Source organism: Talpa occidentalis, unplaced genomic scaffold (genome assembly GCF_014898055.3).
Source record: "Talpa occidentalis isolate TD23 unplaced genomic scaffold, MPIMG_talOcc4v2.1 talOcc4.9, whole genome shotgun sequence".
NCBI classification, from domain to species: domain Eukaryota; kingdom Metazoa; phylum Chordata; class Mammalia; order Eulipotyphla; family Talpidae; genus Talpa; species Talpa occidentalis.
This window is the reverse complement of record NW_023605305.1, coordinates 41,057,033-41,084,403: the sequence shown is the minus strand read 5'-3', so window position 1 is coordinate 41,084,403 and position 27,371 is coordinate 41,057,033. Positions and strand designations below refer to the sequence as shown.

Genomic DNA, 27,371 nt, shown 5'->3' with positions numbered 1-27,371 from the left:
AAGATGCTGCTAAGAAATATCTCTTCACCAATACTTTTAATAGCAAGGACAAATTGGAATCATAATAGGACCTGGACTTTGAGTATAAAGAATATTTGAGAATTCCTTAACTGATTTATTTTACTTACAATTTATTTTTATATAAGCACAGGGTTGTTTGGATTAAAAATCTATATATAATTAAGTCTGAAGGCACTTTTCAATATTTATAAATAAAAGTCCCACTGATAAGAAAGTACTGTGTGTTTCTTTAAGTGGCAGCTCTTTTTCTTTCTTTCTTCCTTTCTTTTTTTTTTTAAAGATTTATTCATCCATGCACACAAGAGCTGGGGTACAGACCAGAGATGTGTGTGTGTGGGTGGGGGGTGAGAGGATTCACCAGAGACAGAGTGGGGAACAGAACTGGCGGACTGACTGAAATACACTACTGAGGGGAGCAGCGGGCGAGACACGAGAGGTCTGCTGCGCCATGTGGGTTGATCACTGGCCAGCCAGGGATCGAATTCGTGCTACAGAGGCTGCAGATTGCTTCATAGTGGGGTGCTTAACCCCTTATGCCACCAGGGAGGCCGTCTTTTCTTTTTATGGAACATAATATTCTAGCTCATTAACAAGTGATGGCATCGTAGATGCTACGTTGAAAAAGTAGACTGTGTCCTTCTATACCAGTGGCTTAAATGATAGGTCTAAGAAGATGCCCCTAAGAAGATGGACTTATGAATGATACCTGTTCTAGGGCAGAAAGCCAGGATAATTATATATTACCAAATACATTTTCATTTGTAACAGTTAAGTTGGAAGCCAAGACCATTGACAGTGACAATAAAGATATTTTTAAATTGTCACTGTGGGGGGCAAAGGTTCATATAAATAACAAGTATATGCCCCATACTAAAGAAGAAAATATGACAAGTATTTGTTATAGAGCAAAATACCAAGTGAATTAAAAACTTAACAATCTGCATTTCCAATATCCTATAGCATTTACTATGTTCATTTACCTAGTTGAAAAGCTTTCTATTTTACAAATTCTCTCTAGGTTAGGTTTTCATTTTTAGTTGTTTTCATCAAGATCCCAAAAAACTAGCCAATTTGTGCTGAATGAGTACATTTGTAATCAAATTAAACAAGTATAAGAATTACTAGATAAAGAATACGTTCTTAAAAGAATGTTGTATTTGATTAAGATAATTTACAATATGGACAAAACAGGAAGCCCTGAAATCAGAAAATGAGATATCCCATGGTAATGTTGAGAATACCAGCCGAGATGACTTTCACTGGTATGCCCTGGGTTATTTTCTTTCTCTGGGTTATTTTCAAAATGATAAAGTAGTTCTTCTGAATGACTTCCATTGTTTGAAGGCTTCTCCATTAAGTTCGGTAAATAGGTTTACAGGTGGCTTCCACAACTCCACAAAAGCTGAAAGTTAGGAAATATTTTAGTTATTATACTTCATTTAAGTAGGGATTCTTTTTTTCTGTCATTACCTTACCATACAGCATAAAGATCCTAAAGAGTAATATTTCTCAGACAAAACTGAAATTATAACTGTACTCATTCTAGGTAGTATCAAATTGTATCACATCGCTATTCAACAATTGACAATCTCCATACAGTTACCAAAAAAGGCCTACAATTTTCTACAATACATAATCACTAAAATGCAGAAATTTTATTCATGTATTTTTTAAAGTATCATACTATTATCTTAATTCAAACTAGAAAATAGATATAAAAACCAGAGGTTAACTATGGTTCCTATTAATACCTAAAATAGAAATTAAACATATACTTGGCAGCAATAGCTACAAAGATATGATTTTTTTGGAAAACAGACTTTACACTGAGATTAAAAAAAAAATTAGCTAAATTCCCAGTCAATCTTGGCTATTGTTTGGTGATAATGAATAAAGAGATGGCAACATAGCAATATTTGGGGCTCTCTGCAGTATAGAAATTTAAAAATACACTGATACACAAAATTAAATGAAGACCCAAATGAAAGGTAACAAGAACATGCTCTGGGGAAGTCACCGCAAACAAGAGAACTCTCATCTACTCATTTGTTTAAGTATTTGTCTCTCTGTATAGTAGAATATTAAAAAAGTTTTATTTTAATTTGAATCCTCATCCCCAATAAGCCATGTAAAAGCTAAGAAATAATTAAAGGCTTAAAGAAAAGTCAAGGCTTAGAGTAGTTAATGAATATGATGAATACAATTGGTTGCTTTTTAATTACTCACTGCTTGATTCATCTTTTTGGAGATCATTAAAATGACTTGGAATAAAAGTTTAAAACTCAATGTAATAAGATAGACATCATCAATTTGTAGAAAATATTTTATAAGATTCGGTTTGGTTTCAGTATTTTAAATGAGTTCTTTATTTACTTGGCTCTCTGGACTACTGGCAGATATACATATTTATAATTTTTCTAAAAATTTTATTACAAGACAAATCCCACACCATTCTTTTCTGTGTCATCATCTATAATACTCAACTGTCGTAAAGTATAAACAAATAAAATTAACCCATTGTAAAAACAGGAATTTTAGAATGACTTATGGATCAACATTCTAAAATGTTATCTTCATTACAGATTCCTCAAAATATGAAGCAGAGACCTACATAAATCTCAGATGTTCCCACAGAAATAATCAACAATGACATTCTTACAATCCACAAGTATTTTCTAGAATAAAGGTTACTCAGAGGTTCCAATATTTTTTGTTGTGACAAAACTAAAGACATGTGTGGAAGAACAACATAATCATTGTCTTTAGCATAAAAAAATTTCTACCTTTACAAAAATGTTATATTTTAGTGGGCTGAATGAATTCTTGCATATAGAAACAGGGGAGCCACAAGAAAATTTTTCAATTATGTAGAATAAACTGCCAGTTGACAAACATATTACACTTCTATTTGATTTGTTAGTGGTGAAACAAGATGCATATTCTGCACACAAGTGCTAAAGATTAGCAATTTTAAAATATTTTAAATATTTAAAGAATTAAATTTCCTACAAATGAGTTTACTAGTTCCCTAACAAAAAGGCATGTTCTTAAAGATTTCTCCAAGACCAGGCATATGTTTATGCTAATCCAGCCACAATCACTAAACTGTTTTCTTTGGCCAATAACAAATATTTGAGGGGTGGCTGTTCAGGGACCACACTGGCCATAGTCACAGAAGAGGAAGATCACACACAGTCTCTGACCTTCCTTAGTACCTGGGTTGATCTAAGTAAACTAAACAGCTGCAGATAAATATGACTTAAAACTACTCTCCCTGATCTGAAAAGTATATGGATTTTGCAAGTTTTAATTTTGATTTCTTAAACATTAATTCTTGGGAAACTAGTTCCCATTGGCTTCAAACAAAAATACACAGTATCTACTGAAAAAATTGATAGGAATTATTCAGCAGGGAACAAAGAGTATATACAGGAATGCTATTTGTTTCTCTCACTAATCCAGTCACTAATGAAAAGTTTACTAAAAAAGTAATTATATTGTCTTTCAAAATGTATAGGAAATTTGGAAATAGGCAAAAGGAGTGAAAATAAGCAGAGGTGGAAGATAGATTCTATGAGGAAAAGCTATATTAGAAAAAGCATTATAGAAAGGCTAAAGATAAATAATTAGCTGGTGCCCCTCTCCAGTGAATAAAGACAATAGGAAATTTTAAAATGTTGCAGATTGGATAAAATTGGGGGTGGAACAGGAGGGAGGGTTGACATCAACTGTGGCTAAATTGTAAATATAGGATACATACTTCAAGGTCCAAGTTCTTCCCAAATAGTCTGTTCCTTAACATCAAGAACCCAAACATCTAATAGTATTTTCAGAATCATACCATTTAAAAATTCAATTGCTCCACAAATGCTCCTATTTTAATTTTATTTTAAACTTGCTACTAAATCTGTGGGGACAAATATCGCATGGATCACCCTGGCCTTAACAAATAGCTAACATAGTGGGGGCACAGGTTAGGTTCTGATATATATATATATATATATATATAATTAGAGTGACCAAATTATTGTTCAACCAGGACAATTGCCCAGGATAAAACCAGAATATTGCTCAATCCCAAATCCCAAATATAGTCAGCCTCCTTCACCAGATAAACAAAAGGTATTTTCCTTTCATTCAACATGACAACTGTTGCAGTCTACTAACGGAAAATTTATTTTTTTATAAACATGATTTCACAAAAATCATAAGATTGTTACTACCATTCAAAAGCTATAGATGACGAAACCAAGTATTAGAAAGGTTAAGTAGCTTTCCCAAGTTTGTTACAAAGTAGTGAAATTCAGTAATGAATCAAAAGCCATCAGATACTGAAGTGTCCATAAAGAACCCACACAATAGAAAGTAACATACAAACTTGCTCAATTCGTTCTGGTGTTAATATGACTCATAAATTGGATTTATATTAAAAGATGAAAACTATTCTATACAAAGAAGTGAAGGATGAATAAGACTGAGCTCCTTGAAGGCACAGACAAGAAGTTCAAATAGCGAGCACACCACTAAAATCCAGTGTGCTAAAAGTGGTAACAGGGGACAAATGGAGTACTAGGAAAGAGAGTAAGAGGCTAATGTCAATTGTCAGGAACCTGGGAGACCTCCTAGGGGAGGTGAGATTACAGAGAGGTGACAACCTCAGTGGAGTTACAAAACAAATTTGAGCCTGGAACAGGAAATTTGAGTACAGGAACAGGAAAAGTCACTCAAGATCGCACCAGCAAGAACAAGGAATGGTGAAGGAATATAACTTGCAAGGTCAAGTGCAAAAATGAGACTAAAAGCACTGAGAATGCTCACTGTATGTGAACTCAATAGCTTACTTTTTTCCCTAGAGGTTGACAGACTATTAAATAATTTTAAGTGGGGAATGATAGCTCAGAAGTGCACTTTAAAAACATTAATCTGATAGAAGTTTGAAGAATGAACGAGGCATGTGGAGAGAAGAGCAATGAAACTAGTTATTAGGGTCTTAGAGAGATGAAAGTACAACATTCTTTTCTTTTGAAGAAATCAAACAAAAGTTGCTCCCACCGGTTAAAAAATACATGAAAAACATTGAAAGAAGCAGAATTAAAATGAGAGAAGAGATCAGTACTGAAAGAATGGATCAAAAAAACCCATCTCATTTACCTCTGATCCTCTGAATCAGACTGCTCCCTATCTAAGGTTCCAGATGATCACTTATTGCTTTAAGTACCAATATTAACTTCTAGTACTTTGAAGAAAAGTTTTTAAAAGTATCCTTTCTTCTTAAGCAGAATACAGGTAGACTGACCATAATATAACCATTCCTTGATGACACAGAAGCAGCATATAAAAATGAAAGGATACTGGGCCAGACACAGCAGTTTTTCAGTCTTCTTAACTCACCCAAGGTGGACAATTCATAGCCACAATAGATTGCCATGGTCTCTTCTTTAAAAAAAAAAAAAAAAATGAGACTACCCTATGCCAGACAAAACTGTGGTGAGGTTTGAACAGAATGAAACACAAGAATTTACAGAAGTTTTTAGCTGTCATATTTTAATTTAGGGTTCTTTTGGCTAACTCTGTTGGGCTGCTTTCCTATCAGGCTTTCTCTTTAAAACGTTTCATCTCTTAGAAAAAAATCATCTTCAGTCAATTACCATGCCTTAAATTACTTCAAGACATTATGCGGTGGGCGCTTAAAAGTCAGCTAGTTTATAGTTGCTTGTTGATTTTGACTTTATTATAATTAGTCTTTTTCCAGGTCCCTTATTTTTTTTTTAAGATTTATTTATTTATAAATACAAGAGTTGGGGTACAGGCTAGAGATGCGGGAGGTGAGAGGATTCACCAGAGACAGAGCGGGGAACAGAACAGGCAGACTGACTGAAATACACTGCTGAGTAGAACAGCTAGTGAGCCAGGAGAGGTCTGCCTCGCCATGTGGGTAGCTCCCTGGCCGGCTGGAGATGGAACTCGTGCTGCAGAGGCTGAGGATTGCTTCATAATTCGGTGCTTAACCCCTTGTGCCACCAGGGAGGCCCCCTTTATTTAGGTTTTCTAAATTCCTGCTATGAGTGAAACCAGAGACACACTGTGGGAGGGGGGAGGGGGAGGGGGGTGGGATCAGAGTCAAAATGGGGGTGGGTGGGAATTGTATGGGGAATACAACCAAGATGGAAATGTATACATGGTGCAAAAATGAAGAATGATGTAAAAACTATACAAAATAATTTTTTTTAAAAAAAAAGTCAGCTAAAGGACTAAGAGCATCAACACAATGTTTCTGGGATTAAACAAAAAACAAAAAAAAACGCGGCCATGCCTGAGGTCACCCAGTTAGTGTTAGGGGGAAAGGATGTCCTGAGATAATCTCATACTACCTGGAGGGATTCGTTTTCTTTCAGACTGGAACCCTGGAAAATTTTCATCTGAGACTGTATCCCAGAATCCATATGTTTGATCTTCATCACCATGGAAATGGTGGCAAAAAGTGAAAGGGGGGAATTGTTAGGGGGAAAGGATGTCCTGAGATAATCTCATACAGGCTTTGTGGACTCCACCCCCACTCCAGACTAAAGCCATCAGGACATTGGGAAAGACAAATCCCATCACCACCAAGGGGAGGGTGGCTGGGACCTGAGGGTGGAGTTGGGCAGCCAGGTTGGATATAAAAACCAAACACGTGGGCCTTGCTCGCTCTCTGGCTCGCGATAGCTCGCCTCCTGGCTTCACCGCTCCTGGCTGGCGGCCAACTGAGAGCGCCATTTTGGGATTCCTGATCAGCGGATCGGGTAGGACGCATTTAAAACTTTGTCTCCCACTTTTCTCCCAGAGCTGTACATTTCCTCATTTCCCTTTCCGTTGTAAATAAACCTTTTATTAACCTTTCACGTGTGCCTGCAGTAGAGCATTGATAAGTCCTTTTAAGCGCGCGGGTGAGGACCCACAGTCAGGCACCCCGTTTTGTATCGGGGTTGCTCTACAACATTAGGATCTTGTTCGGAGCAACCCTGCTGGGATAAGACCAGCCCTGCTATCCCGAGGACCACACCCTTCCTAAAAGTAAGAGTCTCGGTCCCTTTTTCCCAGCCCGAGCAGCCCGGGGAAGTGGAAGAACAGGTAGCAAGGGGCCGAGGTCTAGCTCTGGGGTACCTGATCGCCTCTCGCCTCCTGGGAACCCCCCAGACCCCCAGTTACACCGGCGAGACCGCCCATCCCCAGCCCAAGCATCCCCGACAGAGCGCGCCCTTCCCCAAAAGGCGCGCCGCCGGCGCAGCTGCGAGCACGTCACCGCGACGTCAGCGCGACTCCGCCGGGTTCAGAAAGGGGTACAGGGAGTAGCCAAGCCCGACGTTCATCCGGCATTATTGGAAACCCCGGCAAGCATACCTCTACTCTCCAGCCCCGGGTCGGCTAGGAGGAGCGGGACGCAGGGGGCAGTGCCGTGGGCAAAGGCTAGGATGGGACGCGGGGTAGAAAGCGGCGAATTCCTAGAACCAATTGCGACGGGAGCGCGCCCGTCTCCGCGCCAGCGGTACGGAAGCGCGGTTAGTAACCGGCCAGGGGCTTCTCTGGCAACAGGCGCCCCGCCCCTTCCGCCCCTCCGAGCCGGCGCAGCCAATTGGCCGGGCTCGGGAAGGAGAGCGCCGGCGCCTGCTGCTATTGGCCGGCTGGGGGGGCGGGGTTTTAGAAAGACGCTTTGTCTCTGTAGCTTCCCTAGCTGAGCCTGTTTTTTTTCTTTTTTTTTTTTTAAACAAAAGGGGCAGGACTTGTGTGCAGTTACCAAAAACCTTAATTGAGGAGTTCAACCGTCAGGAGAATGAGGCCCATAGGTTTCGAATTTTCTGACACTTGGCGTGGTGGTGCCCTACTTTTGCTTTGTAAAAGGGAGCTCCCAATGGAAAGAAACTCGTTTTAAATCTATAGTATTTTTGTTTAGCTGAGATCCTTCCTCGGCCCTCTGTTTTCTCCTGTTAAGTGGAGAAGCCCCACCGTGATCTGCTCTGCGCCTTTCAGGTCTCAAATTTTTTGTATCTGTGCTACAGCCAGGTGGTATTGGGTATAAGCTCCTGAAAAAGCCAGGCAAACATTTACTTGGGGGAGAAAAGAGTTAGCCAGCATTCACTATTTCAACTTAGTATTTGTGTTAAGAATCGTACGCCGTCATATTAAGTTCGCAAATAAAGCAAGTATTGACTGAGCAGTTTAACCGACATACTTTGTCCTTGGTTTTACTAAAGAATCTTTTTTTTATCCACTCTATGATTGTCCAGCCAAAGTTCGTAAGAGTTAAAAGTTCATTCAGAATGAATACAACTGCCATGTATGCAAAAAACTAAAACCTCTGGGGACTGAGAATTTAAGTACCTTCTCGCTAGGTGATTCTGTAAGACCTCTGGCGAGTCTACTAACTTTTCCAGTTTGGTTTCGTCATTTAAAAAAAAAAAAAAAGAGGGCCTCCCCGGTGGCGCAGCGGTTGAGTGCTGGGTTGCGAAGCTGCCCGCACCCTCTGCAGCGCTGGTTCGATCGCAGACCTCTCCTGCGGCCCGCTGCTCCCCTCAGCAGTGTACTACGATCCTTCTGCCTGCTCTGCTCTCCGCTCTGGCTCTGGTGAATTCTCTCATCCTCCTAAGCTTCTGACTGTACCCAGTGCTTGTATAAATAAATAAATAAATCTTAAAACAAAAAAATAAGAGGGAGGGGACAGCTGGAATTGGGGCAAGGAACACAACTCTCAGAGGCATTCCAGCACTAATTTGGTTTCCTAGCTAACTTTGTTCAATTGTCATACCTAGAGGAAATAATTGTCCACAAAAGTGAGGCTCCTCTTCTGAAAAACACTTATTTTAATTAAATTGCATTGGTATTAGATGTAAACCACCTTTGTAAGACATTCAAGAAGGAAGTGTTCATAAAATCTTAAATTCTTAAAAGTGGTTAATAAGATTCTCAAGTTTGACTATTTGAGCTGAATTGTCCAATAAAGTAAGTATGCATCCCTCATTTACTAAGTCTAATATGTTCCTACAATCTGGTTCAATAGTGAATTTATGCATAAAAAGATCGCTTGTGCCATTATTATTTAAATGAGAAAAAATTATTCATTCCAACCTATTTCAAAAAGTCCAAATATTGAACACATGACCTGTGAAACAATTCACCAAGGATTTCTACATAATGTTAAGCAGGGGAAACCAGTTTTTCTGTAAAGAGTCACATATGGAATATTTTAGATTATTTTGGCTGTTTTTTCCAGTTTTAATTAAGAGATAATAGACACAGTAAAGTGTACAGTTCTGTGGATTTGAACAAGGACAGTTCTGTGGATTTGGGGGTTGGTTTGTGGATGAAGGGAGTTGTCCAGACCTCTTGCCTGTGCCCTCCTTCTCCTCATATATATTACATACCCATGCATGTAATAATGAATAAAACAGTGAAACAGACCCATCACTCCCAAGTTGCCCCAGAACATCTACTAGGTGACCTCCTCTTTCCCTTAGACCCTGGCATACAAACATCTGTTTGTCCCGGTAGTTTGCCTTTTCCAAAATGCCATGTAAATAGAGTCATAGTGTATGTTGCCTTTGGAATCTGACTTCTTTCACACGACAATATTTTTAATCCCCCCAACACCCGCCATCCTTTATATCCCCTTGAATACCATCTCCCACATTACACTTTTTACTTGTGCTTTGGAACACAGTGAGCTCTAATTTCACAGATCTCAATCAGGGGCTTTGACCTTTTTTTGGACACAGTGGGTATGGCCAGGAACTACTGGCATCTAGTTGGTGGAGGCCAGAGATGTTACTAAACATCCTAGAATGTATCGGGTAGTCCCCAAATAAGAAAATTATTTAGAACAAATATCAACAGTACTGATGTGAAGAAACTCTGGTCCAATATGGAGAATACAAATATCACTAGCCACCTATGGCTACTGAATACTTAAAATTTTATTGATCTGATCTGAGATATAAGTGCAAAATATAAACTCATTTTGCATATGAAAAAGGAATGTAAAATATCTTAATTTTTATATTGATTTCATGTTAGAATGATAATATTTTGGGTGTATTGAGTTAAATAAGTTGTAGAATTAAAATTTAGTTTGAACTATTCCTTTTTGCTGTTTTTAATGTGGCTATAGAAAATTTAAAATTGTTTATGTGGCTCACATAAGGGATAGTGCTGGCCTAGAGATATAAAGTGATAACAGAGTTATGAGAAGAATCAGCAGCTCTTCACATGGTAAATTCATCAGCTGAAATTATTTCAGAATTTTCAAAGAAAAGACCAGCCTTTTAAGACTGGGAAAGAGGAGTTCTTCAGAAAGCAAAAAGCTCTATCAAAACGATTGAGTTATCCAAGTTCACCCAAACAGGTGCATTAAAATTCTCAAGATCTGACTCCTGTAAATGCCTTAAATTTTCACCTAAGAGACCTGGTGAGTCTGTTTATTCAACTTTTCTTGTAATACAACTCTTTACAGCATTAATGTTTGATATGTCATCCCAGAAACCCATAGAGATACATTTTTAAAGTAATCATTGAAACTCTATGACACCATACTTAGCACATTTGTCTTTAAGCAACTTAGTGCAGTTCCAAATAGCAAACCCACACCTCAATTTTTGTATTTGTCATTTCTGCCATACCCATCAAGACTTCATTACTGATATCAATTTAATTCCTAGTGACTACAGGTTACTTTTAAATTGAGGTATAATTTATATTTCAACAAAGTGCACATTTATTAAATGTTTGGAATAATAGTTTTGACAAATATATACAACCATGAATTCACAACTAGAAAGGATCTATTAAGTTCTACATCAACCCAGAAATATTATTTGTATTTCTCTCCAGTCCATTAACCAAAACTAACCAAAACAATCTTTACCCTCTGGCACACAGAGACACAATAAGACAACCCCTTTCTAATTTCTCGCATTAGAGGTTAATTTTGTGCATTTTTGATTTTCCTTTAAATGCAATCACACAATAGATATTATTTTGTGTCTGATTCCTTTTACTCGATGTTTCTTAGATTTTTTTCATGTTGTTGAATATTTTAGTAGTTTTTTCCTTTTTAGTAATGAGAAGTATTCAGTTGTATGACTATTACCATGATTTGTTTATCAATTTTGTTGATACATATTTTGTTGTTTGCAGTTTTGGGTTATTATGAATAATGTTGCTATAAACATTGTTGTAAAGGCATTTTATGAAGATATGTTTTTATTTTCTTTCCTACGAATGGAATTGTCAATCATAGGATTTATATACATTTAACTTTAAAAGAAAAACCTTATCCATCCTTAGCGTGGTTGTACCAACAATATGTGAAGGTTCCAAATGCTTCTTCACATCCATGCCAACAGTTATTAAGACCAACTTTTCAATTTTAACTGTTCTGGTGGGTAAAAGTGGCATCTCAGTGTGATTTCAATTTGCATTTTCCTGATAATTAACGATGTTGAGCACCTTTTAAATTATTGTCCAGATGTATATCTTTTATGGAGTGTTACTCAAATTTTTTGTCCATTTTTGTATTGTTTTCTTTTTACTATTCGTTGGTGTTCTTTATATTTTCTGAAAAAGTCTTTTGTCAAACATATATAATGAATATTTTCTCCCATTTTGTATCTTGCATAATTTTTAATGGTGTCTTTATAAATAAACTTTTACTTTTGATACAATCTAATTTGTTGATATTTTCCTTTTATAGTTTTGTACTTCACAGCTCCACATTTATGAAAACATTGTATGTTTTCTTCTAAAAGCTTTATGATTCTAGAGATTTCGATATATGATCTGACTTGAATTTATTGTTTTGGAAGGAATGATGTAGGAGAGAGAGAAAAGAGGAAGCACTCTCTTTCTTTTAAGGGCACTAATCCCATAATGAAGTCTCCACCCTCATAACCTAATTACCTCTCCAAAACGCCATCTCCAAATACCATCACATTGGAAATTAGGTTTTAACATAGGATTTTTGAGAGAGCACAAACATTTAGTCTGTAGCAGTGAGCAACGTGCTACCTGTTGTTCATAAGAGGTCTACTGGAAACCACCCCAAAAGGCAACTACCCCAGTCATGCAATAACTAAACCACTGGAGGTCAGGCTGGGCTTAGGTATGGTGTGAGGTTGAGGTAGGCTGTTAAAATAAATTGGTGGTTAGCAGCAAGGGCTTTGAAACGTTATCAACCTATGTTCACATTTTCTAGCTATAAATCTTAGTCAAGTTACTTTACTCCTCTGAGCCTTGATTTTCTTCAAAAAAACAAACAAAACACTTCAAGAGTAATTCTGCCTATCTGACTGGATTGTTGTAATAGTTGATAATGTATTTGGAGAACACATAACACTGTCTCTGATAAATTGTAAGTGCTTTGTAAGTACTCATTATTAGACAACAATTCATTATTATTTTAAGGTGGAAAGCACATGATACAAAATTGAGAATGATTATCTCTTTTTTAAAGATTTTGCTTTTTAGAACAGTTTTTAGGTTCACAACAAAATTGAAAGGAAGGTACAGAGCCACCATATACATGTATGTACATGTAAGGTCAATATCACTGTCAACATCTCTCACCAGATAGAACATTTATTACAGTTGATGAAACTAGATTGGCACATCATCATCACCCAGAGCCCATAGTCTACCGTAGGGTTCATTCTTGCTGTTGTATACTATGAGTTTGGACAAATATATAATGACATGTGGCCACCATTATGACACCATAGGAGTATTTTCACTGCCCTTAAAATCCCCTGTGCTCTGCCTATTTATCTTTCCTACTCCATAAAGGCACAGCAACCATTGGTCACTTTATTGTCTCCATAGTTTTACCCTTCCAGCATGTCATTCAGTTGGAATGATATGGTACATGGCCTTTCCAAATTGGTTTCCTTCACTTGGCAATATACATTTAAGTTTTTTCCTGACTTAGTAGCTCATTTCTTTTTAGAGGTGAATAATATTCCTTTGCCTTGATGTAAAACAGTTTATCCATTCACCTACTAAAGGATATCTCAATCACTTCCATGTTTTGGCAATTAGGAAAAAAGCTGCTATAAATATCCATGTGCAGATTTTTTTTTTTAAATGTGGACATAAGTTTTCAATTTTCTTTGGATTAAATGCCAAAGAGTGGGATTGATGGATCTGATGATCTCTTTTCACCCAAGTGTTTTCCAAAGAAGTTGGAGTCTTCATACATGAGCTTTTTTTTTTTTTTAAGATTTATTTATTTATTTATACAAGAACTGGGTACAGTCAGAAGCACAGGAGGGTGAGAGTATTCACCAGAGCCAGAGCGGGCATCAGAACAGGCAGGCTGACGAAATACACTGCTAAGGGGAGCAGTGGGCGCAGCAAGAGAGGTCTGTTGCACCATGTGGGACCCTCTCCGGCAGCGGGAATAGAACCGGCGCTGCAGAGGCTGCAGGCAGCTTCACAGCCCCATGCTCAACCACTGCACCACCAGAAGAGGCCTTACATGAGCTTTTTGAAAGAGTAATAGCATATGTGAATCTACTTTCTCCTCTCAACTATAAATGATTCCAGTAATTATTGTAACTTGAAAAACTTCAGAATGTTTGACCTGTTAAATAAACACCCTCAAATTTAGCCCAAGTTGTGAAATATGTCCCATATTTACACTCAAGAAAATGAAGTATTTAATAACATTATAGGACATAACCCATTTTAAAATCAAAAGTTTATTTAAATGCAGAAAAGAACAATGTTTTTCCTTATATTATAAGCTTGACAGTCTATAGTCTGGACATCAGCAATTCTTTGGCTGACCAAGGAGAAATGACACGTTTAAGTATGAAATTTCCTTTTAAAAATGTATTGTTTGACTCTGATTAGGTACCAAAGACTTAAACAATATAATGTAAGCATTTTAAATTTCATGAAATAAAGTTGCTGTATGGTTATGTAGACATATTTTTGACAATTTTTTTTTATTCTTATACTGAAAATATGTGAATTAAAAATTGATTTGAGTTAGTTCACTTTTTAAAGCTCCTCAGAAAATAATGGACTCCAACTCATCAAATATGAAGCAAAGTATTCATGGGATGATAGAATATGGTCCTTTGGAGACAAAGGATTAATAATACAGGGGTATAAATATGACTTTGGCATAGAAAATTTATTTTCTGGTACATATATGAAAAGCTTAAGAAAGTTAAAGGACGAGCTTTGGTTTCTGTTTTATTTATTTATTTTTATTTTAGGGGCATTTTTCAATAGGTCTTTCCCCCTTTCTTGCTTATTGAAACTAAACAATCTTTGGTCAAAATTTTGCTTGGGGATAAAAAGTAATATGAATTTGCTCAACAAAAGATATCATTTACATCTTAAACTACTTTGTGTACATGTTTCCAAACACTGGCAATTTTTAGAAATGTTAATACTATTTTCTGATATGTTTTTATTATTTATAACTATTTTGGCCAGAAATTAACAGGATACTGATTAAAATTGACTTAAAGAATCAGAGCTTTCATTACTCCACACCATAAGGACTTTGGGGTTAAACACTTCCCCCAGTTTGCTCAGCTGTCATCCTTGTCATCAGGGATGCAAGCTGTCTCTACCTTTCAGCTCAAGACTTCACTTTTTGGCTGCCCTTGTCCCCTTTCATCTTATGGCTGCAGAGATTCCTTTAGTTTCTGGCACCATTCTAGGAAAGAGAGATGGTGTTTTCTAGACATTTCTCTTTTTTCAGGGAGGGAAATATTTTCTATAAAACATTCCAGCACCACATCTCCTTCTCCTCCACCTCCCTCCGGCTAGCAGACAATTTCTTACATTTTTTACTGGGGTCAGGTCACATACTTGTGCCTCAGTATGAGGGAGGGTGGAACAATGAGTAATGGACATGTTGTACCTCTGTCCTGGACGATGAGTTCTGCAAGAAACAGAAGGACGCTGAGTATTGGGTAGGCAACTAACAGTGCCTAAAGGTGCCACGTGTACCTGAGAAAGACTGTCACTTATTATGGGCTAATACTTATTAAACTCTTACTCTGATCTAGACATGGTTTTAATCAGTATTAATATTAGTTTAATGTACTAATTCAAATTTTATACCAATTTCAAAGATGTGGAATCTGAAGCATGGAGATATTTAATAATTTGCCTAAGAACTGGAAATTCAATTTAGGTAGTCTAAAATCAAGTCACAATCACTTAGCCATTTGCCATCATGTCTTATATGATTATTGCACATATGGAGTAAAGGTAATGTCAGTAAAAAGTTATATAATTGCAAACAGATGGGGCAAAAAATTTTAATACAGTTAAGACTCTGGAATTTTAATAAATTTAGTAAAAAGTTTAGATAAGTTTAGTAACTTATCTACAAAGTGTGTGATCTATTCCTATAATCTACATAATGATATCTTTTCAAGTGGAATTAAAACATTTATGCGATAAAATGACTCAGGATAAATTGTGACGTTAAAAAATTATTTCTTTTACTCTTGGTTGAAAAAGGCAAAATTTCTTAAAATATGATTTTGTTAGTTGCTTATAGCCATTGCTTTACAAAATTACTCTTAACATTTTTATAATATGAATATTTGATCTCAACTAAAATGTATCATCCATTACACATCTTTTTGTTTTTAAAATTATTGTAATTTTAGTAACCATCTATATCTTTATATTAAGGAATTGATTGATTTTTCCTTTTTTTTAGTTGTGTGACTCTAAATAATCCCTACTTAAAAAGGAAATCCCATTAATGTCTAATAGAGGGGAAAAATAAAAGTAACTGGGTATTAAAAAATACAAACTAACAATTTTTAAAAAGTTGTTACCATATCTGTTGTGGTAGAGGTAGAAAAGAAGGTACTCAGCTGGGAGACACAAAAAAGAATTGATGGGTAACAAGGAAAAATAAAGTAGATGAAAGATGGTCTTTGTTTAAGGAAGGCCTCCATTGGAATTTTGAAGAAAGCCACAGCCAAAACTCTTAAATGATCACAACAGGAGGCTAGGCAACAGATCTGAGATCAAGGCAGAGTGCTAGGCTCTGTGGGATATGCAAAGACCTCTGGGACCTTGTCTGTGCCCAGCTAGTTAAAGGGAAAATAGCAACTTTAGGGACTAGAAATGACATGTCATGAGAAAAAGAATGATAGATTATTTTTACTTTGAATTCAGAGAAAAAGAAATATTGTGTTGTAGATCAATGGTGAGTCAATAAAATTTCATTAGATAGTAATAAAAAAACAAACAAACAGAATGAGCTTGATAACTTTTAAAGCCATCCAGGAAGCAAGTGTCTAAACCAGGATAGTCTTTAAAAACTCTTACAGCCAGAGTCCCTCTTTATTCTAAAGAGCATTTTATAAATAAGTGTAGTGTCTGATGTTGAAGGAGAGCCCTTTGGATCCTCTCACCCTCCTCACTTGGCTCACGCTGCTCTTGAAATTAAGGAAAAGAGAAAGGAGAGATAATGATCCCTCACAATAGAAAGAAGTTGAGGCAATGGTGACCAGGGGAACTCCATATTTGTGGAAAATCATTTGAAAAATGCGTTTAAATGCCTGCAATGACCAATAATATGTTTTATTACATATTAAAACATTATATATATATATATATATATATATATAGGTGTGGCTTAAATACCTTGTTAACTACCTCTGTGAATTCTTCAATCAAATTCAAATTGCTCACAAGCACATGTACACATTTCTCTGAAAAACTCAAAACACTACGTTTGAAACAGTAGACTGAGCTATGAAGCAGCAGGTATGGAACTAGGAAAAAGGAATTTTGAGAAGTCAGGTGTCCAGGTAGTTGCAGAGATCCAAGAGAGGGGTTTGGGTTTTTTGCAGGTCACAGAATTGACTAAGACAAAAGCCCTGCGGAGCAAAAGGACCAGAGCTAACAATAACTGATCATTATAATATTAACTATAGCTACCTTACTGGCCGCCTCTGTTCTACTCTTAACCTCCTATCTTCAACACAGCAGCCAGACTGATTCTTTCAAAAAAGAAGCCTGAGAACCAGATGGTGCGATTCCTCCACTTGCACTGTTGATTTCCCATTTTACAGTAACTGCAACTGTAGAGCCTTGCATGATCTGTGTGCTAGACATGCCTCCAGGTCACAGTTCCCTCCAGCCCACGGACCTCCACTGCTCTCTGCTGTGCTCATCCACACCAAGCACTCACCAGCCTGGGCAAGGACTGCCCTTCTCTCTGATTGCATTATTTCTTTCTTTGATATTTGCATGATTCCTTCCCGCCCCTTAATCTTATCAGTAAGACCTTCCCCAGCCCCCTGATCTGAAATCGCAAAACTCATCTTCCACCCTCTCTTTGCCTCTTACCCTTACTGGGTTTCTTATTCTCCTTTACTTTCACTAGTTATCTTTCTAGATTTGTCTTTCTCCCTTCTCGAGAACATAAATTCCATCCAGATGTAAATACTTGGTCTGTTTTGTGCACTGTTACATCTAGAACATATAACAGTGCCTGGAATCTTGAAAGAACACAGTTTTATGGTTTTAACAGCTTTTTTGAGATATATTTTATTTTTTGAATGAATGAGTGAAAGAAAGAGATATTAAAGTTAAGAAAATATTCCCCTGTTTGAATAAGATATGTTCTTGGCATTACTTGAGGTTACATGTAGGAGATCATTGAAACAAACTAATCATGGCTGACATAATGATTCATATGAAAATAGAGATTAAAATTGAGGGAGAGGCTATAATAACAGAGAAGCGATTATTACTTTCAAGAATCTAAAATGTAAAATTTTTATTTTTGATTTTACATATTTAAAACTCTGTACTTGTAGTAGATTCTTTAGAAAGAATATTTAAACAATAGCCTCACCATAAACAATGATTAATGTAACACTTTTCTCCTGAGCTCTGAAGAAAATACAGACCTTTCTCATGTAAAATGAAAAAAAAAAATGTTAAAAGACTACTTAGTATAATCACAAAGTAAATCCCTGGATGGTGCCTGGGACCTCCTTTATGCAGAGACCAATCCAAGGCCCAAGACTCAGTGGCTTCAGCATTACCAAACCTGCAGGATATTGACCCCACCTTGACACTTAAGCAAGTGATTCTTGGGTGCATTACACTTCGAAAGGCATTAATTTAAATACCTATTGCAACACTATAATAGGTAAAACCTGGAAACGACCCAAATGCCCCAAAATAGATGACCAGATCAAGAAGATCAAGAAGATATACACACACACACACACACACACACACACAGGAATATTACTCAGCAATCAAAAAAGATAAACTCAGGCCATTCGCAGCAATGTGGATGGAGCTAGAAGGAATTATGTTCAGTGAAATAAGCCAGAAGGAAGGAGAAAAATACTGGATCATTTCACTTATAAGAGGAATATAGGGGAACCAAATAAGACATCAGTGTAAAAAAATAATAACAGGGCCTCCCTGGTGGCACAAGGGGTTAAGATGCAATCTATGAAGCTATCCGCAGCCACTGGTGCATGAGTTCGATCCCCAGCCAGGGAGCTACCCACATGGCACAGCAGACCTCTCCTGACTAGTCTACTGCTCCCTTCAGCAGTGTATTTCAGTCAATCTGCCTGTTCTGTTCCCCACTCTGTCTCTGGTGAATCCTCTCACCCCTCACACCTCTGGCCTGTACGCCATTTCTTGTATGCATAAATAAATCAATCTTCAAAAAAATAATAACGATACAAAACACAACAAAAACAAACAGACAATTATAAACCAGAGACACCCTGCAAGGGAGGAGGAGGGAGCGGGATCAGAGGGAGGGAGGGAGGAGCACAGGGGACTGTGGTGATGGTGCACGGATGCATTGGTGAAGGAAATTCTATGGGAACCACAACTGAATAATGATGTAAAATATATATAAATTAAAAAAAATTATTCAAATAAAAATAAGAAAATTAGCATATAGGGCCTCTGTGATGGTGCTAGGGGTTAAGATACAACCTATGAAGCTGTTCACAGCCACTGCAGCATGAGTTCGATTCCTGGCCAGGGAGCAACCCACATGGCACAGCAGACCTCTCCTGACTCGCCTGCTGCTCCCCTCAGCAATGTATTTCAGTCAGTCTGTCTGTTCTGTTTCCCACTCTCTCTCTGGTGAATCCTCTCACCCCCACACCTCTGGCCTGTATCCCAGCTCTTGGTTGCATAAATAAATAAATCTTTTAAAACAAAAAAGAAAATTAGCATATTAAAAAAATAAATACCTTTTGGTGCACTCTGGAAGGAGGGCAGTGGGTTTCCTCTCTATTTGCTGAGAGTTTTGCCTGGAGATTCAGAACCTTAGATACCAAGAACAGAAGGGAGAGCCCTAGTCCCCAAATTCCTGATTGTTGAACTAGTTGGAGTTTCTTCCTATTGTGAGGATTCAGTGTATGAAATGGAATATTAGAAACAGCAGGAGAGAAAGGAAAACAACAAAGATTTGCTACAATTTCTTGGTGGATTTGGGGCACCCAGGGGCTCTGACAGAGTTCTGGGTCCTCAGAGATATAATGAGGTCAGAATCAGAGCAGGAAGAACAGAGAAGGGCAGACTAGGGAAGAACAGTCTAAGTTTTGTGCTTCTATTTGCTTTTCCTGTTATCTGATCTTTCCTGGCTTATTTTTCAGCTCTTTTGAAAAATTCCCCTACATTTCCACTTTCTATTTCCCTTTTTTCTTCTCTGGACAACAATGAGAATAATAAGGATAGCATGTCTCTAGTGGGCTGTCTGGTACACTCTCACATAGTAACATTTTATAGAAGGGAATTTTAAGACTGCATTACAAGTGAAGGCTATTTCAAACTCTCCCATATTCTTTACTGAGTTAACACTATGGTAGTTCTGGTTTTCCATGCATTTTGGAAAATTTTGGCAGTTGTTTTGCACACAAAGCCATCTAAATGAGGTAGGGAGGAGGCGTAAGAGCAGCAGCCTGAGGTGAAAAATTGCCTGGGGGAATTCCAGAAACAAGAGATGAAGTGGTGGCAGGTGGGGGCTCAAGAAGCACAAACTAACTCTCTTTAAATCACCCACTTCACTTCTTTGTTTGGAAAATGAGTATGACTTTAAAGAAAATGGGCTAAAGGAGGTATGAAATTGGTCATCTGAGTCCTTAGAAAACTTCTCTTTATTTAAATTCTTAGCACTTACTCTTCGTTTCATTTTTATTTTTGATATATTTCACAAACTTTACAAAATTAAAGCAGCCTGTGAGCTTTGGAATCTAACGACACGGTGCACTCTGCTTTCCTCTTCTAAGTGGGATTGCTCAAGAGTTGAAAGAAGAGTCTTAGAGGAAATAATATAAAACTTTCTTTTTCTTCTCAAGCTGTCAACTCTCCTGACTAATCTGACACCAATTGCATTTTTTACTCACTTTGTGGGTCTCTAACTGTGGATGCCATGAAAAGAAATAGAGAGGCCTTTTGGGGCCAGGCTGAACTACAGCTCAGACAATGAACAAAGATGTGTTTTATATTCTTCAGTTACTGAAACTGAATAACTCTTATTTTCTTGAAAGCAGATAAAAGCAATGCAGATTCCTAGAGTTTATAAGATTGAAATAAATGCATGATCATCCTATTCCTATTTTTCTTCACTCCAGGTATATATTTTTCAGATACCAGAGAATCTATAAATACAAGCAGTGAATATTTTAAGTTAAAAGATAAATTGTTCTTTTTGTTGAAAAAAGGGAATAACCAGTAAGTTTTCTCCAATTTTTTTTTTAGTAAGTCTCCTAGAGAGTCAACTGGGTCAGAAAGAAGGCAGTGAGATCTTCCACTGGCCTGGCCCTAGGCCTGGTGACTGAGAGCAAAAAAAGTTTTGAGGGCAGTTTGGAACAGAGGTGATAGGAAAAGTTTTCAGAAGTGAATGTGACTCCCAAGCACAGAGAATGAAGCGTCAATCCCAGGAATCTTGCAGGGAACAGATGATAAAAGCAAAGTTAGTTCACTCCAATAAATGGGAAAAACCTGGGGATTGAGTTCCAGAACCAAAGAAGTAAAAAATAGATGAACAGGAAAGGATGTCATACCTGAACTCTGAGTCCAGGTGAGGCAAAGCTCAAGTGTGCTTGTTCACCTGGGTTCTAACCCAGGTGTTGTGCAAAGTTGTTGACTCTGGTCTTTGTAAAATGTCATCTTCCAACCTCACATCCAAAAAGTGTCTTTATATCTATTGAAATGAACAAGTGGGGAGAGAGCTGGATGTCAGTACTGATGAATTCTTTCAGCCAGTGTTCAATATATACATATAAGTGTCCACAGGGGCAAGAAGAAACTTCCCTTCTTCAGCTGCTCTCACAGTGTTGATGATGAATGAAATTTTTGAGCATATTGCTTTAATGATGAGAATGATGTTTTTCTTAAAACCACAAGAGATTGGCATAAGAAAATAAAATGTATGAAAAGTTAAGAGTATCGTGCATTGACTCACTTTATGAGTCACACTTACAGGCAAAGCCTCAGAATTGCCACATCTCTGGGCTTCCACTCTGTAGACACTGTGTAAGAGGAAAAATCCCATGACTGGGAATCAACCCCAGAAGACAGGACAGCAAAACTGATGTCTGAGCTGTAAAATAGCAACTTTCAACTTAGTGACCAGAGACAGTCCCCAGATAGGGCATCACTATCCAAGTGCTGTCTGTCAAGAGCGCGCAAGAAGGAAAGTGTTCTAGAACAGAAGAAATGTTTCTCAAAGATGTACATTTAGGGTTGGGGGGAGGAATATTTTCACACTATAATCCTTTAGATTTGGCTTTTATTTAGTTCTCCTAACTCCATTCATTGAACTAATATTTATTGAGAGCTTTCTGAGCTAGGTGCTCAGAGGTAGTGTAAAAAACAGACAGGGTTCCTTCTCATATATAGATTAAAAACAGACTTTTTAAATACATAAACATATAGGCCCTTCAGCAGAAAGCAGTTGCCCAATATGAATATGACATTATAACCATGATCATGCTTCCAAGGAGAGGTATCTGATTATTATGAGAACACGAAAGATGGGATTTGACCTAGTTAAGGAATTCACACTAGGGTTTCAGGACAGAAATGGAATTTGAGTGCAAAGCAAAAGAGGTTCCAGAGAGACAACAAGAGAAAAATTCCTTTCAGCACCTCTCCAAGCTGTAGATCTTAAATCTTTCTTTCTTTTTTTTTTTAATTAATTCTCCCAGTCTTTCAGCTCCAGGCTCTTGTTATTAAGCATTCTGCCCACTCTTACTCATTTCTCCTGATTAACTCTTGCTCATCTGTTTTGTCTCAGCTTAGCCAAGTATGTTTTTGGGAATCTTTCTTTCTCCCTCTTTCGAGCTTAGTTTAAATGATCCACAATGGGTTCTCCAGCACCAAATCCTTACGTAACGTATCATCTATTTGCTTCTGTTTTCCTTGTTAGGTAGGGAGGTCCTTGGAGGCAGGAACTAAATCTTGTTTACTGAATCCCAGTGCCCACCACAGTGCAGTGAGTTAATGAGTAACATGTATTCACAAAAGGAAGAGTTCCAATAAGTCAACTGCTAGTGATAATAATAGTGATGTTAGTTAATAGTTACATGTCACATATCATATGCTAGGTACTATTCTAAGCACTTTACTATATTGGCCAACAATTCTCTCAACAAATTGATAAGAAGGATATCATTTCTCCCATTTTTCTGAGCCTGCTTTAAGCATCAGTTCCTTATTTGTAAAACAGAGATTGCAATAATACTTACTTTATAAAATGGAGATTATAGTAGGTAAGCATAGTGCCTGCATAGTAAGAGCTGATTAACTACTGCTTGCTACGGCAAACAAGGCACCAGAGCCCTCATTCAGAAGACTCCAACCTTTTGGGGGAGGAAGACTGACATTGTCCTGACCCTGAATATAGCCAGAGGAGGAGAAAATAGACTTAGCATTGGTGAAGTGCCTGTTGGAAGCAAGGACAGATCCATGCCTGCTGACTCTCCTACTCAGGAATCTTCAGCAATGGGCCCTTGCAGAGAAGACAGACACGTGTGTCCACAAGTTTCAAGACTTGCTTGCTCTGGACCCCTGATCCAGCAGAAAACATTCTTCCTTGGTTTTAGATATAATTTTACAATAGCTTTCACTGTGTGTGGAGACCTTATACACACACACACACACACACACAAAAGAGAGAGTTGCTAGTATAATTTGCTAACTAAGAACAGGATGCAGGTACCTCAGAGTTTTTGCAGAATCAGCTCCAGGCCACAGCTACAAAGCAAGTGTCTCAATAAGCAAGTCATACAAATTTTTTGTCTTCCCAGTGCATATAAGTTATGTCTACATATACTGTAGATTATGAAGTGTGCAGTACCATTGTGTCTAAAATACCTAATGTGCATACCTTAATTAAATGTGACAGAGACACAAAAGTAAAAAAAGTGATGCCCAGAGACTTCCCACAAACCTCAATTTGTAAAAAAAAAATGAAGTATTTGTGAAATGTGATAATAAAGCACAATAAATCGAGATATGATTGTATTATGAAAAATAACAAAGTCTGAAGTCAGCGGTCTCGTTCTAGCACTACAGTATACTTGCACAGCTTTGAACAAATTACTTAGATTTTCAGACACTTGGTTTTGTCACCCATAAAATGGCCATAATAAAACCCACCAATCAATAAATGTTAGTCCCTTCACCTAGTGTTAATTTTCATTGAAAATGAAATGTCTGCATTTGACATTTAAAAGACTTCACTTGTAAACTTAAAACATTATGTAATTATCAGGTATTATTAATTTGCTATCAATTATTTGTAAAGCTTACTATATACCAGATCCTGTGATAAATGTAAGGGTGATGGGGCATAGCCTTGCTCTCAGAAGAGAATTGCTGAAAGAGAAATTTATAATTTTCCAGAGTCCAGAAAGAAAGGGCAGCAAGGGCAGGGGGAATGGCTCAGTGGCCAGCACGGGCATCTACATTCCTGGCACTTGGCCTTCCCTGGGGGATATCTGATACCTTCTCCCCAGCACCAGCTGAGCGCTTGCCCAGACTATCCGACCCAAGGGCTGCAGGGATGGGACTACAGCATGAGTCTCCAAATCCTCAAAACAGTAGAAAAGGGAACCTTACAACAAACAAAATTAACTTGAATGCAGTAGGGGAGAAGTTGCATTCACTGATGGAGGAGGTTGTCAAGGCTAAGGAGAGGAAATTCACTATCAATTTTTGTGCTTCTGTGCAAAGTAGATGGAACAATTCAGAATCTCTGATCTCCAGTCCAGCCAGCCAGGCTTCCCAGTTTCAAACTCATATTATTTCCTTCTTCCTTCTGAGAAGGTATAAAATAAGTAAGGAGGGAGAAAGATTTTTTCTTGCCCAACCATGATTCAGGAGAAAGCTCAGCCGCAGAACAGGCAAGTGTGGCATTGCCTGGAGAAAAGGGACTTGTAGAGGCAGGTTTATAAAGCGATCCACCCAGATTTTGCAAAGGCGGCACCTCCTTTACCATAAGTTCTAAGACCTACCAAGTTCAGAAAGAAATTATCTGCTTTCCCATGGACAACCTGGCACAATGTGCCCAGCAGGATCAGAGTGAGTAAACCAGAGGCTTCTCTACAACATGATCCCCAGGAACGATGCAGGTCCTGTTTGCAGCCTAAAGTTTTTGACTCTCCTGGTGGCCCTGAGTGCAGAACTTCTATGCCTGGGAGATGGAGTCCAACTTCGGGACAATGGATACGATGATTTACTGGTTGCAATCAATCCTCAGGTATCTGAGGATCAGAACCTCATCCCAAACATTAAGGTGAGTAGCAAGTACACAGTTAATACCATTATATCACTGGGGCAGAACTGTAGTTTTTAAAGAGCTAATAATCCTACCTGGTTTGCATTTGAACAGTAAGAGAGCAGCATTTGTTAAAGATAACAACAAAAATTATAATTATAGCTAAGCCAGTTTGTGCTTTTAACTCTGCATAGTGTCCCCTCTTGTCTTCTTTCATTTGTTGTTGATGGTTACTATTAATTTTAACTTTCTTAGGCTCCTACATGACTGTTTGGGAGGTAACAACTTTAAAAATAGCCCACGTGGCAATAAAGACCAAATGTTTGATTGATGAAAAAGACCTATTATGCTCATTACAATCATATTGTTGGATTCCATTTTGAGAGTGAGAATTTTCAACAGAAAAGAGAAAGCCAGGAGTGACAAAGAGAAACTTTCTTTCTTTTCACTAGAATGCTCTGTAAAATAAGTGACTATTTTCACTTTAACATGGTAAGGGAGGATCATAATTCCATTACTAAAGAGCTTCCTTTGATATTGCTTTAGTGAAATTGGTGTCATCACAAGGTGTGGCCTTGAACATGCCTACAGGTAGGACAAGAAAAGGATTTGCTCCATAAAAATTTAAAAGCCTTTCACAAAATTGGGAAAATTATATAGACACAGTGTCTCAAAATCTCCTCCAGATAACTGTTTGAAGCTTATTTGGCTTCTAAGTTTACCCAAAGCCTAAAGTTATCTCAAAAAGAAAGGGATCCTTCAAAATTTTTTATTTTTTATGACTACTTTTTCAAGTATAATGAGAAAATGAAAAAATAAAGGGCTTATAAGTGATGAAATAAGCTTTTCTTTTATTTGGTTATAGGAAATGATAACTGAAGCTTCTTATTATCTATTCAATGCTACCAAGAGAAGAGTATTTTTCAGAAGTATAAAGATTTTAATACCTGCCACATGGAAAGCTAATAATTACAGTCAAGTAAAACAAGAATCATATGAAAAGGTAAGAATTTAGGATTTCATTAAACTTAAAGGGAAAAAAAAACAACTAACACGTATTGTGTTTAAATAATAAAGGTGAGAACAAGGGAAAAACAAATCACTGATATTAATTCACACATAATGTTATTGGGAAGATTTTTATCCATAAAATATATGGAAATATTACAAAGAAGTACAAATTATAGAATAAAAAAAAGTAAAGTGCCATTGCTTGAGTAGCAGCTCAGAAAAATCACTTTATTTTGTACCTTAGAAGATCCTTTCTGAGATTTTGGCTAAGGACCAAGTACTAGTTTTATTCCGAGTATGAAGTGTGAAGAGAACAATTCCAGTTATGACTATCTGCATTTCTATCCTGTCAGGGGCAGTAAACATGCATGTACAGACAGAAACAAGCCACCCCCACACAGAAAAATATGACTGTCTTCTTTTGTTAGAACGTAAATTCACAGGATTTCTCATTAGCCAAAATCCAGGATGTTTTAGAGGATGGTGGAAGTAAGCAGGGGACTGGGAACGGCTAACTCTTCTTTAACTTACTTCCAAAGAACTCTCAAAAGCTGTAGATCATAGTTAAGCGTCCATAATGGCATCTGTAACACACTGATATGCATACTATAAATACTTAATACATTTGCAAAATGACTGAAGTTACCACGAACAAGTCTGACATCATCCATCTGGGCTTAAACAGAGGCATTGAGCTCAAGATTCTGCAGTGGGTGGGCGCTATATCTGCAACTATAGCTCAAAGAGAAGGGCTCAGGGATGAGAGATACAGTTTTCCCCTTTTCCTTATTTGTGTCATTTGATATAAAATTTCCAAATTGTTTTATTTATTTATTTTTAATGAGCTAGTGTTAGTTTCTAACACTGTGTAGATTTCAGGTTTTTCACCTCACAGTTTCTCACCCAGAAAATGCATATATCACCACAAATATCCAGTCATTATCCACCACGTATATAAGATCAAATATAAAATATCAATTAATCTGCAAATAGTGAGTTTTACATATTCCTTTCCAATCCAGATATCTTTCTTAAAAATTGCTCTGGCAGGCCCTCCTCCATGTTTATGGTATGTGAAATAACAGTGGTCAGAGTGGGCATCCTCTGATTATTTTAATTCTTAGCTTCCCTTTGAAGTCACTCTTTCAATAACAAATGGTATAGCAATACAGATAGTACCCCTATATCTTGAAGGAATTAAAAGCTCTTAAATGCATTTGATTTGTGGCCAGCTGAAAGCATTTTGAAAGTGTGTGGTCATGGAGCTAGGAGAGATAGAGGAATAAACTGGGAAGAAACATAGTAATTATTAAGTTTCAAGTAAGTGCTAGAAATTCTGTATTTATTACTTACTTCTCACACACTCCAAAATTCGTTGTCATTAAAATTAACAGAACTGAGGTTTAAATCAGGTAAGAGTTTTTTCCTAAGTCAAAAAACTGTTAAATTACAGAGACACAATTTGAGTTTATGTCTGATGATTCCTTTTTTGGTGTTGCCTTGCAAAGCCCTTGACTTGAATTCCTATTTTCCTAAAAATAAATATTATTAT

General features: G+C 37.3%; 2 protein-coding genes across 9 annotated transcripts in view; one reads left to right on the top strand and one right to left on the bottom strand.

The window, feature by feature from the left end:
- ODF2L (outer dense fiber of sperm tails 2 like) overlaps positions 1-27,371 on the bottom strand; it is a 71,905-nt gene that overhangs the window by 32,237 nt on the left and 12,297 nt on the right. For 4 of the 8 annotated variants that reach the window (XM_037498563.2, XM_037498564.2, XM_037498557.2 and 1 more), the window contains exons 1-2: positions 7,402-7,581; positions 1,263-1,423 (exon numbers count right to left, since the gene is read on the bottom strand). In XM_037498563.2, coding sequence (XP_037354460.1) covers positions 1,263-1,375 — 113 coding nt within the window. In that variant the 5' untranslated portion in view covers positions 1,376-1,423; positions 7,402-7,581. Of the gene's footprint in view, positions 1-1,262; positions 1,424-6,392; positions 6,530-7,164; positions 7,189-7,401; positions 7,582-27,371 lie in introns of those variants that run through there. The other 4 variants (XM_054691410.1, XM_054691411.1, XM_054691409.1 and 1 more) reach the window with 4 other exon arrangements.
- Positions 24,641-27,371, top strand: part of CLCA2 (chloride channel accessory 2) — a 33,136-nt gene continuing 30,405 nt past the window's right edge. The window contains exons 1-2 of the mRNA XM_037498565.2: positions 24,641-24,826; positions 25,674-25,811. Coding sequence (XP_037354462.1) covers positions 24,641-24,826; positions 25,674-25,811 — 324 coding nt within the window. The remainder of the gene's footprint in view (positions 24,827-25,673; positions 25,812-27,371) is intronic.